The sequence below is a fragment of the Mesoplodon densirostris genome, chromosome 3 (genome assembly GCF_025265405.1).
Source record: "Mesoplodon densirostris isolate mMesDen1 chromosome 3, mMesDen1 primary haplotype, whole genome shotgun sequence".
NCBI classification, from domain to species: domain Eukaryota; kingdom Metazoa; phylum Chordata; class Mammalia; order Artiodactyla; family Ziphiidae; genus Mesoplodon; species Mesoplodon densirostris.
In genome coordinates this window covers 30,831,193-30,844,947 of record NC_082663.1, presented here as the reverse complement: position 1 = coordinate 30,844,947, position 13,755 = coordinate 30,831,193, and the positions used below count along the sequence as shown (strand labels likewise).

Genomic DNA, 13,755 nt, shown 5'->3' with positions numbered 1-13,755 from the left:
GTGTAAAGCTTCCCCAAGGTCACACAGTTAGCAAACAGCAGAGTGAGGATTCAAACTCACCCCTCTAATGCCAGAGTTGGGGTTCATAATAAATACGTGTTGACCTCGTACACTGCTGGTGGGAATGTAAATTGGTGCAGCACTGTGGAAAACAGTATGGAGGTTTCTCAAAAAACTTAAAATAGAACTACCATATGACCCAACAATTCCACTCCTGGGCATATATCTGAAAAAACAAAAATACTAGTTCAAAAAGACACATGCACCCCAATGTCCATAGCAGCATTATTTACAGTAGTCAAGATATGGAAGCAACTTAAGTGTCCATCAGCAGATGAATGGATAAAGAAGATGTAGTGTATACACACACACACACACACACACACACACACGGAATACTACTCATCCATAAAAAGAATGAAATTTTGCCATTATGCTAAGTGAAATAAGTCAGACAGAGAAGGACATATACTGTATAATATGACTTATATGTGGAATCTAAAGGATACAACAAACTAGTGAATGTAACAAAAAAGAAGCAGACTCACAGATACAGAGAACAAACTAGTGGTTCCCAGTAGGGAGAGGGAAGTGGGGGAGAGTCAAGATAGAGGTGGGGATTAAGAGGTACAAACTATTAGGTATAAAATAAGCTGCAAGGATATATGGTACAACATGCGGAATATAGCCATGATTTTATAAGAAATGCAAATGTGGTATAACCTGTAAAAATTGTGAATCACTATATTGTACACCTGTAACATATAATATTGTACATCAACTATGCTTCAATAAAAACAAATAAATAAGTAAAATATGTGTTGATGGTTGATGGGTTGATAGACCCTGGACTCCGAGGTCTGTATTCCCCGCCTGTATTGCGGTGTCCAGGTTGGAACTGAGTGTTCCAGGATCCTGGACCCGGTTAGTGGGGCATGCTTCAGAGCACAGAGCCAGGGGAGTGGTGATGCAAAAGATAATGCCTTAGGGGGAATAGAAATGAAAAACTAGCAAGCTGAGTCCTTGGTCTGAGGGCCAGGGAGAGAGAGAATGAGAAAGAGAGAGTGATTACACGCAATCAAGGGAGAATAGAGGGGTAAAGAGAGGGGAAGCAGGGAGGTGGACAAGTCCTCTGAACCTCAGAACAGCCCCAGACTCTCTAAACAATGCCTGAAGATTCCCGCCTGGATGGGAAGGAGCAGAGAAGGACGCTCTTTGTGCTCCGGCAACTGGCTTGTGTTACAATTCAGTCCTCTTTGGCCTTAGTCAATTCCAGCTACAGATAATTTTCATAGACTCATGAAACTTTCGAGGACTTTGAAGATTATCTGCTGCCATCCTGTGGTAAGATCTCTCTCTCTCTCTCTCTCTCTCTCCAGATAAAGCCACCAGGGACACACAGTGTGAAAACAAGAAGAATAACATTAATGATAACAATAGCTGGAGGTGATAGTGAACATACATTACAATTGCTGAAGCATGGATGCTGACCAATCAGAAAGGATACAGCAGCAAATATCTGGTGTGGCTGGACTGGCCACTGATTTTCAGCTGTATTTCAGCTGTGGCACGTGTATGTGCTGGGCATGAGCTAAGCATTGCTAAATTAAATCCCCAGAAAACCCCATGAGCCCAGTGATACTTCACCAGAGGAGGAAACGTTAGGTTTATAGAAGTGACATTGGTGTCCCAGGATACAAGTGAGTAAGTGGAGATGTCTGATTTGAACTAGGGGCTCCTGACTGCAAGGCCCATGCTAAGCTTAACAACTCTGGGGTGACGCCTGTCTCAGAAGCGCATAGCTGGGACAAGGCGGGAACAGGGAAGCATCTGCTTGGAGTTTGAGAGTTTGAGACATGTGGATGAGGGAGTTTTTTCCATTCTGCTGAGAGAGACTTCTTGATTTTGTCCAACAAGGGCTCCCGAGAGTGTTATAGACATTCTGGTCTCTGATTCCCATTAGGGCAGGAAATGAATAGAAAATGCTGACCCCTTTCCTATGTCAAGGCTTTCCTTGGCCTTTTGGGGCGTGGATTGGGAAAGCATGGCCATTATTTTTACTTCAAGCCTCCTTTCCACTTCAAGAGGGCTCTTACCTGAGAAAAATGGCTGGGCTTGGTTCAGGCATGACCCTGCACTGGAAAAATCCCTTGAATGAAAGAACCTCAGTGAAATTTCCCTGCCACTAGGCCTCATCTTTCTATAATCATGACTAGTATTATAATAATTACATAATATTTTGGCGGGAAAAGTTGGCATGATTTTTCTCTTTTGCTTTTCTGAATATACTTTCTGCCGAGCCCAGCCAAGAGCACTCATCTGCCTTAAGAAATTAGGATAATTACAGCAGAAAGAAATCAATAGTATTCAGGTTCTGATTCTCAAAACAAGATCTTATTTCAAGGCAATAGACTTGAGAGCAGGTATTGTGAAGAGAGGAGATTTTCTCAATTCCCTCCTGTCCTTCCTTAGCTTATCAAAACCCAGTCCCCGTGAACCAGCCCATAGGGTTTTTGTTGCGAGACATGCAGAAAGAGCGGTGGGTGGCAGAATCCCATCCCTTCCAGTCATGGGGGTGGCTGGAAAAAGAAGGGAGGCCAGGAGAGAACTATTTTCTTCAAGAGGCAGGCGTTACGTAGGCCGAGGAGAACCCCGTGGGCAGAGACCTCCGACTCCCCCCCTCCCCCCCCCCCCCCCGCCCCGTTTACTGTGCTGGGCTGCCCTGTGCCAGCAGAGGGTGCAGTTTGCTTATCTGAGACCTCTCTCATTTCCTGTACAGTGTGGATATCAGGCTGAGAGCCAGCAGGTCTAAACAGGGACCCTGCCTCGGTGCGAGTGAGTTCCAGGGCTGGATGAAGAATGTGGAGAAGGGGACTTTCCTGGTGGTCCAGTGGGTAAGACTCTGTGCTCCCAATGCAGGGGGCCCGGGTTCAACCCCTGGTTGGGGAACTAGATCCTGCATGCATGCTGCAACTAAGAGTTCACATACCACAACTAAAAGATCCCGCATGCTGCAACTGAGGAGGCCACATGTGGCAACTGAGTCCGCATGCTGCAACTAAGAGTGCACATGTTGCAACTAAGAAGTCCACATGCCGCCACTAAAGATCCCGCATGCCGCAACAAAAAGCCCGTGTGCTGCAACGAAGACCCAGCACAGCCAAAATAAGTAAATAATTAAATATGAGAAAAGAAAAAAAGAATGTGGAGAAGAGGGGAGGGAGCAGAAAGTCTAGGGAATCGCACTAAGATGCTGAGTTACCCAAAGGAGACTATTTAGATGGGCAAAGACTGGGATTGCCAACCCGGAGGATGAACAGAGAAGTTAGAGATAAAATAGAGGATCCCCTGCCTCTCAACCCCCAGTGGCATCCCCTCACACCTAGACGAAAATCCACAATCCTCCTCATGGTCGGCAAGACACCCCCCAGGCCGGCACTCCTTTGACCCCTCTCTGACCCTTTTGTCTTTTTCCAGCCACCTTGGCCTCCTGGCTCTTGCTCCCACACAGCTCATAATTGCACCTGGTGAGGGGTGGTGTGGCGTGGGGGATGGGCTGGGGGGGTTTGCACTGGTTCTTTCTTCCCTTTGAAGCCGCAGGCTTGATCCTTCATTCCACTTAGGTATCTCCTCACACAGAGCCTCGTCAGGAAGACTTCCCTGACCAGCCTATTTGAATAGTGCTCCAACCCCTCTCCAGGCTCTTACCTGGCTTTATTATTCCTAATAACAATGCTTACAATTTGAGCCTACATTTTAACAAAACACCACATAACAAAATACCACAGACTGGGTGGCTTAAACAACAGAGATTTTATTTTTTCATAGCCTGGAGGCTGGAAGTCCAAGATCAGGGTGTCAGCATGGTAGGGTTCTGGTGAGGGCTCTTCTCCTGGCTTGAAGAAGGCAGCCTTCTTGCTGTGTGCTCACATGGCCTTTCCTTGTGTGTGTGTGTGTGTGTGTGTGTGTGTGTGTGCGCACAGAGAGAAGGCCACCAATCCTGTCAAATTAGGTCCCTATCCTTATGACCTTATTTAGCCTTAACTACCTCCTAAAAGCCCTATCTCCAAATATAATTACATTGGAGGTTAGGGCTTCAACGTATGAATTTTGGAGGGGACACTATTCCGTCCATGGTGCCCTTATAACTACACATTTATTAGAAAGTATTTACTAGAATAGTCTGTACATTGCTATACCTAAATTGCCCATTACTGTGCCTGGCACATAGTAGGCACTCTATAAATGTCTGTGCAATAAATAGATGATCTACTCTGCTTATCCTAATGGTAGTGTAGACAAGTTTATGACTCCATTATGATAACATCTCAAATAAGCACCATTAATCAAGCATATACATATGCCAGTGACTTTACCTTAGTTTCTGATCTTATCCTCCAAAAAATCCTAGAAAATAAGAATGATTATTATTGTGATAGGGATGAGTCAATAGAGGCATGGCGAGGTTAAGTAAATGGCCCAAAGTCACACAGCTAATAGGCGAGGCCAAGATTAGGACCCTAGTCTGTCAACTCCAAAAGTCCATTTCTTTTTAGACTCTAGACCAGTGGTTCTCGGACTCTGGTGTACTTCACAACCACCTGGAGGACTTGTTAAAACAGACTGCTGGGCTCTACCCTCTGAGTTTCTGATTCTATAGGTCAAGGGTTGGATCTGAGAATTGGCATTTCTAATAAGTTCCCAGGGGATACTGATAGCGCTGGTCCGGGGACCACACTTTGAGAATCACTTCTGGAGATGTACCATACTTCAAGTTCCTTTTTCTTTCAGACTTCTGAGCTATTTTCTGTCTCTATAGCCTTTGCTTGAGTCCATCAGAAATGAGTTTGCAGTAAATGCCTGGCGTTTCCGCATTGTCTGGAGTGGCCATCCGGAGCCTAGAGAAAGACCTTTGCCACGGGGTGGAAGCAGCATCCCAGGTACAGAGAGTTTGGCTCGGAGCTGGGGACAGCTCATTAGCACACCGGCCCCTGGGTTCCCACAGAGTGTGGGCCTGACTGCCTCTCCATTTCCCCTTGGCAGGGAGGAGATGGCAGGAGGGGGCCTGGCAGAAGGGGAGGCCGTTGGCACACAGAGTGGTGGTTTTGTTCTCTGGGAGACCGGGAGAAAGCTGGGTGGTCCCCTCAGAGTGTTGAATTGTGCCCTTGACAAAACCACCACGCAACGCTGGAGAGCCGGGCCTGACAAAGGCCGGGAGGAGACTGGCAGTGTTTGCCTGTACCCCGGGCGCGCGCAGAGGCCTGGGCCCCTCCGGCCTGGCAGTTTCTCAGGATGCCCGTTTCTAGGGGTGATTGACCCCGCAAAGCCTCCCTCGGAGGAGAGGTTGGTCTGTGGCCTCCTCGGTGAGTTCCTTCCTGCTCTGGTGGGCCCAGATGGAGCTGGGAACCACTCTCCCCTCCTCCAGCATCATCCCTAGGCCTCTGCTTTTCTCATTGAGACAGTTTTGTTCTAAACATCTTAAGAATCTTCCTAAGTGCCAGGAGCTGTGCTGAGAATTTTATATTATCATTTATTTAATTCTCATTACACCTCATGGTCTTATTATACCTATTGATGATGAGGGAGTTGAAGTCTGATCCATCACGTGCCAAGCTTAGTTGATTCAACCTCCTCCAATATATGGAAACCTGATACGAAAACTGGTTTGGAGACTTCAGGTTTCAGCCAACTTTCACATGTGCAGATGAGGACATACAGGGAGACGGAAGGATTAGGTCAAGGTACCACAGTCGGTTAAAAGCAAGTCAGGGACTTGAACTCACATTTCCTCATCCAGGTAACTACCATCACCACAAATCCAATAGATTATGTTCCAGAGTTAACCAAGACAGTTCAGGGACCTTGATGAAACTGCTCAAGAATTTAGGGTTAATAGGTTTGGATTCAACCACCACTCTGAAGCTGAAGGCCTTTAAGTTTTAGGAAGCATGAAGGTGCTTTTAGTCTAGCTGTATTAGTTTTCTAACACACATGTAGACATTCTGCTTCTTTGGTTAACGGCTCATCATCAGCTTACATGAAACAACACCTCACTGAGGCCCTGTAGTGCCAAGGCCATGGAATTTGGTGACAGTTTTCAGACTTGTGTGGCTGACAGAATTTGAATGCTAAGTTCTCCTCCGGGCAGACGGATCATCATTTCCTTTTGGGGCTGAGATGACCCTTGGATGGTCTTTATTTTCTCCTGCTATGTCTTCAAGTTCCCGGCTGGCTGCCTTCAACTTTTTTTTTTTCTTTAATGATCCCCTGGACCTACAGACTTGGAAAGGAAATCCAAAAGTTGTCATCTGACACCCGTCTTCTGTGAGACACACTGCTGTCTTTAACCTGGCTGCACGTATGTGATTATTGGGAAAGAGTTTATTATTTTAAGGGGCGTATTTTGTGCTCCTTCTGCAGTACCGATTGGGCCCCGCTTTTTTATATCCTTCAGCCTTAGCTGAAAGAAGGGGCTTTTGTGGGAATGATGCCCATTCACGGAGGCTAGAGTTCCCTCAAAAGACTTTGAAAAATGCCTCCTTCCGAACTTTACAATGACTGGAAAATGATGGTCTTTGAGTAGCACAATATGAAAAGAATATGGGTGCGTTTCTAGGAAGAGCACCCCAAATGAAAAAAATATGTTCACATTGGAAAACAATATGTGAATGCCAAATTGTTCAGTCCTGTAACGGATTACAGAAAATATTTTATGTTTGGAGTTGGGGGTGGGGAGGGGAGAACAGGAGGAAGGAGAGAGAGAAGGAAAGGGGAAAAAAAAGAAGAAAAGAAAAACAGATGTGAGTCTTAAAATATTTCAAGCATGGATAACTGAAACATTGTTTAATCTATTTAAGATCGTTCTGTGAAGTCTTAAAGGTGATTGATCAGGCTTTTTAAATGCAGCAACAAGATTTACAAGCACATAGTGAGTGATAACATCCCCAAAACAAATAAATAGTAAGAAGAGTCCCAGAGCTGGACTGCCTTTTAAAGCATGTTTTTGTCTACAAAGAGGAATTAAAAATTAGGATGATTATTTTTAATAATCACACAAACTCTTTCACCTATAATATTCTCTTCATCGAAGCAAACATAAATTGTCTTGAATTCTTCATTTTGCTTGTACGTAGGGTTGCCAAATTAACCAAAAAAATAGAGTATTTTGGAACATACACTAAAACATTATTTGTTACTATTCATATTTAACTGGTGTCTTGCATTTTATCTAACAATCCTACTTGTTCGTGTATGTTCGGTAAAATGAGACTGTTTCCAAATTGAAGGCTGAGACACCAGTTTTGTGGGCATGATGAGGGAAGACCAGCTAAAAAAATGTCACCGAGCCACTTACTGAGAACCTGTTCTGTGCTTGGGAAACATAAGTGATGGGAATGGAAAGATAATTATCTAGAACAGGATGGCATCAAAAAAGGAGGTGGGAGAGGAGAGATGCAGGGCACAGGGGAGAGGAAACAGAGAATACCCAGAAAGGAAGGGGCTCCTGGGAGAGAGGACTGGAGAAGCAGGATGACCAGAGGGAAAGGAGAAATGGGGCGGGGAAGAATTTTAAACCCCCTGATGGCTTTCACATACTGATCTTCCCTCTGCACGGCCGACCTTGGAATTTCATACTGAGCTCATCCAAGCGAGTTCTCTAAGAGGAAGTTCAGTTCCTTCCTGCGGAGAGTTCCGGGCGCCCCCCGGTGGCTATTGTGGGTATCGCTCCCCCAGACCCTGCCTCATTTACCCCGGGGATTTCTCATCTCTCACTGTCCCTCTTAGAACTCGGCCCATCGGCTTCCTCCGCTCTTCCTTTCCTGCTTTTTCTGATGGCTTATTCATTCGGAGCCTGCTTTCGGCATGGCATGACACCTCCCAACTGCTCTGGCCCCCGGAACAGGCCACACAGAGCTGGTCATTGTTGCCCCAGTTCTGGGACCACCCGAGCGGGAGAACGGGCAGCGCGCCGCCGCGGAGGCCGGATGACTGACAGCAGCCTCAGGTCAAGTGCCCGGCGGGCCACCCGGAAGGAGGGCGTGTGCTCCCCTCCCCCTCCCCCCGCCCCTTCCAGCGGGAAATGAGCCCTTCCTTCAGGCACACGCAATTAACGGCACCAGAACCTCTATTTTCAACACTCTGTATATGAATAAAGGCTTACCAAAAAAAAAAAAGGATTTTACCAGGAAAGGGAATCTTGCTTGGGGTGAGACAGTGCTGCTGCTGAAGGGATAAATATGGAAAGCACACAGACCCCCAACTTCTCACAGTGTAGGATTTAAAAAAAATTGTTAGTGTATTTACTCATCAGAAACGTTAAAAAAAAAAAGCGCGTTAATCTGAAAATTTTCCAAAGTTCCATTTGTGAACAGATCTGTGACCTACTACACAGAGGGATCTCTGCGGGCTTCCCCATCACCTTAGTCACACCCTGACAGGGCTGCCGCGTCCCTCAGCCCTAATGGCATCACCAGATCTTCCACAGGCTGATGACCAGCTTCGCAGGCGTGACTGTGGGCAGGGTTGGGTGGAGGCAAAATGCAGCTTCGGCTGCGACTGGAAGGAAACTTGTGATTGCAGGAAGAAGCACTTCCTAGGGGTGGACTCATTTTTTGGTGGCACCTCCCTGATTGCTTCTGTATCCAGAAAGTCCCATAGATCGGGATTCTCTCAGGGTGGTGAGAACTGGTTTGATGCCCTCAGGCTGTGAGCATTTCCCCAGTCAGCCATTCCAATACCATAGATGCCTTGTAAAAAGTTAGATTAATCAAACAGTGATTGGTAAATGTTTTGGTCAAAAGATCCTTTAGAGAAATTGATGGAAATTAAGGATTTCTCCCCCAGAAAAAGGCAAATGCACAAAACTCTCCCCACACTTTCAAGGGCTATTAGAACTCACTTAAGTCTTCACATGGATGATCTAGGGGTTTGTGGATCATACTTAAGAGCCCCTCCTCTAGATGGCTGTCACCTGCTAGTAGAGGGTCAGATTAAAATATCTCTAGACACAACTTCGGTCTGGGCATTCCATGATATTGCCTTCCAGTCCTCTGTTAAAAAGCATGACAGAAAAAAAAAAAAGCAGTTGTCGTAGCTCATGCTTTATGAATAGAACAGTTCACTAGCACATTGGCTGTTTCTGAAATATCCCTTGAGACCTTATTCAGCTCTTTTCACAAATGGCAGCAGTAATCACATAGATAAACCTACCTACCTAATTTGAAGGTCAGACAGGAAATTACTTTTTTTGGAAGAATCAATGGTGGCATTACACTTTTCTAATTAATCCCAACATGGAAATGATTCAATTTATTGGAGAAATCTGAATCTGAGGTGAACACGTAAATGCATGCTGTTACAGCAAAGTGCTTCCCTCACCTCCTCCTGTTTCCAGTTCTAGGAGTTGGGCAGGGAGAGTGTGTCCTTATTTATTTTCCTGTGGTTGGCTTCCCCAGTTGGGCCTTCCAAGATTTTACCTAGTAAAATCTAAAAAAAAAAAAAAAAAAAAAAAAAATCTGCATGGCATCCTTCCCAGCATTGTCCTGAACTCATTGCAATACTTCCATGAATGAAAATTTTATTTTCCTTCAGGGAGAAGAATAATAACAACATGCAAAAGTATAATGTAAAACTAATTTTTTTTCTTTATTGAAAATACATCTACAATGCTTCTCAGTCCACACTGGGTGCATGTGATATGCAGAGCCTGTGATGGGCTGGCAAGAGGGTCATCCCAGAGGACCTGCTTTCCCTAAGAGATGGTTAGTATAAAAAAGATCACATTGTGTAACAGAGTTAATTTGACATGATTAATTTTTACTCTACTGGTGTCATGACAGCCATGTACATTAACTTTTGTAGTGTATTTCCCAAATAGAGCCTTGACATTAAATGGTTACTCCACCACAGCCTAATGTTAACTTTTGTACATATGTACGTAATGCTCGCGATCTATATAAAAATATCTCTAATTGTATATCAGAGGATGTATGTCTAGATTTTCAATCTGTTAGCATAATTAAGTCCATTCCTCACCATTTTCAGTCAGAAACTCAAACACAGCTGGTATTGTCTGACAGCTCCCACTTCACATAATGACTGGATATTCCTTAGAGGGTAAAAAAATCTCCTCTAAACCTGGTAGCTGCCTTGCCTGAAACTAATACCCCTAGTGTGTGTTTTTTTTTTTTTTTTCTTTTGTCTTGGAACCATACTGACATGACTTCATACTGATTCATCTTCTACGGTTTCTCTCAGGGACGCAAACCAAACCAAACCAAACCCCACTTCAGCTGAAGGTTTTAAATGATTTGGTGAATGGAGTTCCAACACAAAGAAATATCTTGTTTTTCTCATTCTGAGAACTTCTGATGATAGTCAAAAACCTTTTCAAATAAGAGACCACCCTCCCGGTTCATGGACCTCTAGTGGAGAGAGAGCTCATTCATTTGACTTCTTTAAAACATATAAGAAGTGACCTTATATTTTGATCTGTGGACTTCTTTAAGGAATGATTTTTGAACTGAAAAGAAAAAGTGTTTCAGGTTAAAAAAAAAAAAAGAAACTCTCCTTTTAAAAAAAACCTTCCTTAAAGATGACTTATAATCTTGGTGTTTTAAAATCCTCTCTTTATAATGTCAACCATGCTCCGCTCTTTCCTGGCGATCTTTAGTGTTCCATAGTAAGACCGTGAGCACCCTTGCCAAGTTGCTAGTCTTACGTTTTATTTTCTAAAAGTCTATGGTCAGTTGAGGAGTGGTGGGAGACATCCTTCCCAGAGTAGTCCCTTTAGTTTGTGAAGAGCAGGAAAGAAGGGAATACTTCCCCTGTTGGGAAGAACTAAGCACAGTTTCGTGAACAATTCCACTCCTGGAAGGGCCTCCAGCCAGGTGACTTGTGTAACTGACATTTTGGACACAGGACCTGGTAAACCACACAGCCATCCTGCCCCCACTTAGAAATGTTCATTCCCAATAAATGTCTATTCTGAAAGTCCCATGCTCCATGGAATGATACTTGCTACAGGATGTTCTTTGGGGGAATGGAGGGCAGGCTCTTTTATGGTGCCACAGGATGTTTGGGTGAGAATCGACCATAAAGGCATCTAAGGAACTCGCTCATTTTACAGATGGGAACACTGAGGCCTAGAGATGAGATGTAACTTGCCCATGGCCACATGGAAATTTCACTCTCTGCGCCTCCTCACAGCTGTGCTGGGTGTGTATTTGTATTGTCCTGCTACTAATAAAATAAGGACACAAATCATAAGAGAAAGGAAAAAAAAATCCTTGTAATGTCCAACCGATAACCCACTGCTGATCAAGTTGTTTTGTTTTGATACTAAAACTGAATTGAATTCTGAAGGATTTTTAAATTCTGAAAGTTGATTTAAAACCATGTTTTTAGCCTAGTATTTGTTTTGACTCTTTAATTTGTAAGAACTATCACATTTACAGGATTGCGTGCCACATAAACTTGTAAGATCTGATCAAGACTATTTTTGATCTCAGTACCTTATTAGATAAGACTAACATGAAATGACTTAAAATTTTCAAACATGGGATGAAAACTATACATTTTGGCCACTGCAAAATCCCCCCTTGTTTTTGGATGAATACTTCCCAATCCTATCAGGGCAGGGAGGAAAAGGGAGGTAAAGGGCTGACTGGAGAGAATGAGTTGAAATGAGATGGAAACATTGTATAATGGTTTTCAAACACCTGGTGCTCAAGGAAGCATTTCTTTGTGTTAGTCTACATCTTGGTCTCACTATCAATGGATTTCTCAATTTCACTTTCCTGGGCAATCAGCTGATATGGTTTCTTCATTTCATTCTCTTCAATCACTGAGTTACCCATTTCGACGTCCCGGTTCTTCAGTTCATGTCGTGACAAGTGTTCAACAATGCCGGCTCCCAGGGAGTCTCCCAGCACGTTGGTGGTGGTACGAAGACGGTCCCTGGGGAAGGGAGGGGTGGAAGGAAGAGCGAGGCTCCTGTGAACATCACGGGATTTCAGCTCATGTTTTGAAGCAGCTGGCTCAGTCACTGGGGGCATCTCTTAAAATTCTGCTTGGTGTAGCCACCCACTGCGTCATTCCATAATAGACACATAACATTCAAAATCGTAGTTACTAATATATATCCTTATAATTAATAACTTATATAACTTATAACTAAGGATATATATTAGTATTAATTTTCAGTTACTAATTAGAGTACCAACAGTAGGAATGACCCTCCCCTTTCTCCTTTTATTTAAAATTTTTCTTTGGTTCTCTTTCCTACCACTCACTTTCCTTTTACCAGAAGGTCTCAGAAGTGTGATCTAGAGACCACTGGGTGCCCCTGAGGCAAAGCCAATTTTCATAATAATGCTAAGATGTTATTTGCCCTTTTCCCTCTCATCTTCTCATGAATGTCTGTCTAGTGGAGTTTTTCGAACAAACAACACAACACCAAAGATAACACAACAGATTGAATGCAGAAGCAGTTAGTCTTGTATTAAGCTAGACATTAAGGAGATTTGCAAAAATGTAAAATGGTATCATTCTTTTCCCTAAATTTTTGGTTTGGAAAATATTTTTCCATAAAAATGTTATATATGTTAACATGTAATGAATGGATTATTGTAACCTTTAAATGAATTTAACATTTAAAAAATGCCTACGTTTTTCTAACATGATAAATATTGATAGATATGACCCACACAGATAAAAGCTTTGGGGGTCGTCAATTTTTAAGTGTAAAGGGGTTGTGAGACTAAAAAGTTTGAGAACCACAGCTTTATACTATAAAAGTCTTCATATGAGTCAAGTCGTGACTGTGGGCCAGACAGTGAGCTGAATGCTTTCCATGTATCAATGCATTTAATCCTCACAGCACCACGGGGAGGTAGACAACATTATTATCTTCATTCTGCAGAGAAGGAAAGTAGGGTGGCTGGGTAACCTGGCCGGTGTCACACAAGGGCAGGACACAAACCCAGATCCAAGTGACCGTGGAACTCATGCTCTCAATTAATTATCTCCCTCCCACTTATTTTGCCTTGAGAACACTGAACTTTTTGTGGTCATTAGATCTACCTCATGGAGTCTATGTAGACTCCAACACCTACTGTGTCCTTCTAGGCTGTTGCCTTGGGCATCCTGGGGAGCAATTGTAAATGGAAGGAAAAGAAAAGAGGCAGAGAATGTTAGCTGGAAGGGTGAGGGGAAAAGGGCAGAGGGGTGGGCCCTAGAGGTTAGGGTCTGAGGGTGCTTTTCTTGAAACTTTCCCCAGAGCCAAAAATCAATTCCACTTAATGACGCCAGCTCTCTTCCCACTGTCTGCACAGCTGCCCCACTCGCTGTTGGGGTCAGATGGGAACATCTGCACTGTATTACGCCATTGGAATGGGAAGCACAAGAAGAAAGCCTGTGCCAGCCTGGGAGGCCCGCTCTTCGGTCCCAGCCGCCATGGGGATGTGTTGTGCAATTCAGAAATGGCTTTGCTGATTTATGTTGGCTTTGTAGACAACGGATTTCCCAATCCCCGAATGGTTTTATAGAGTGAGAAGCGTAGCAGCCAGATGTGCCCCGCAGGCTGATAAGGGAGAGTGTGTGTGGCGCCTGGGGCTTGGTGGCCAGATAACGGCAGGGATCAGGCAGGGAGGACAATTTAATTACAGGCCAAGCCTCCCCTCTTCATGGAGCCCTTTGGCAGGGGCACCAGGCTGCCTGGTGCCCTAGGATGACAGAGGAGAGCCCCACGACAGC

The 13,755-nt window shown here is 44.2% G+C and overlaps 1 protein-coding gene across 4 annotated transcripts in view; it reads right to left on the bottom strand.

Moving 5' to 3' along the window:
- Positions 1 to 11,753: 11,753 nt before the first annotated feature.
- SLC1A3 (solute carrier family 1 member 3) overlaps positions 11,754 to 13,755 on the bottom strand; it is a 71,892-nt gene continuing 69,890 nt past the window's right edge. For all 4 annotated transcript variants that reach the window (XM_060091642.1, XM_060091643.1, XM_060091645.1 and 1 more), the window contains one exon: positions 11,754 to 11,958. In XM_060091642.1, the coding sequence (XP_059947625.1) occupies positions 11,754 to 11,958 (205 nt within the window). The remainder of the gene's footprint in view (positions 11,959 to 13,755) is intronic.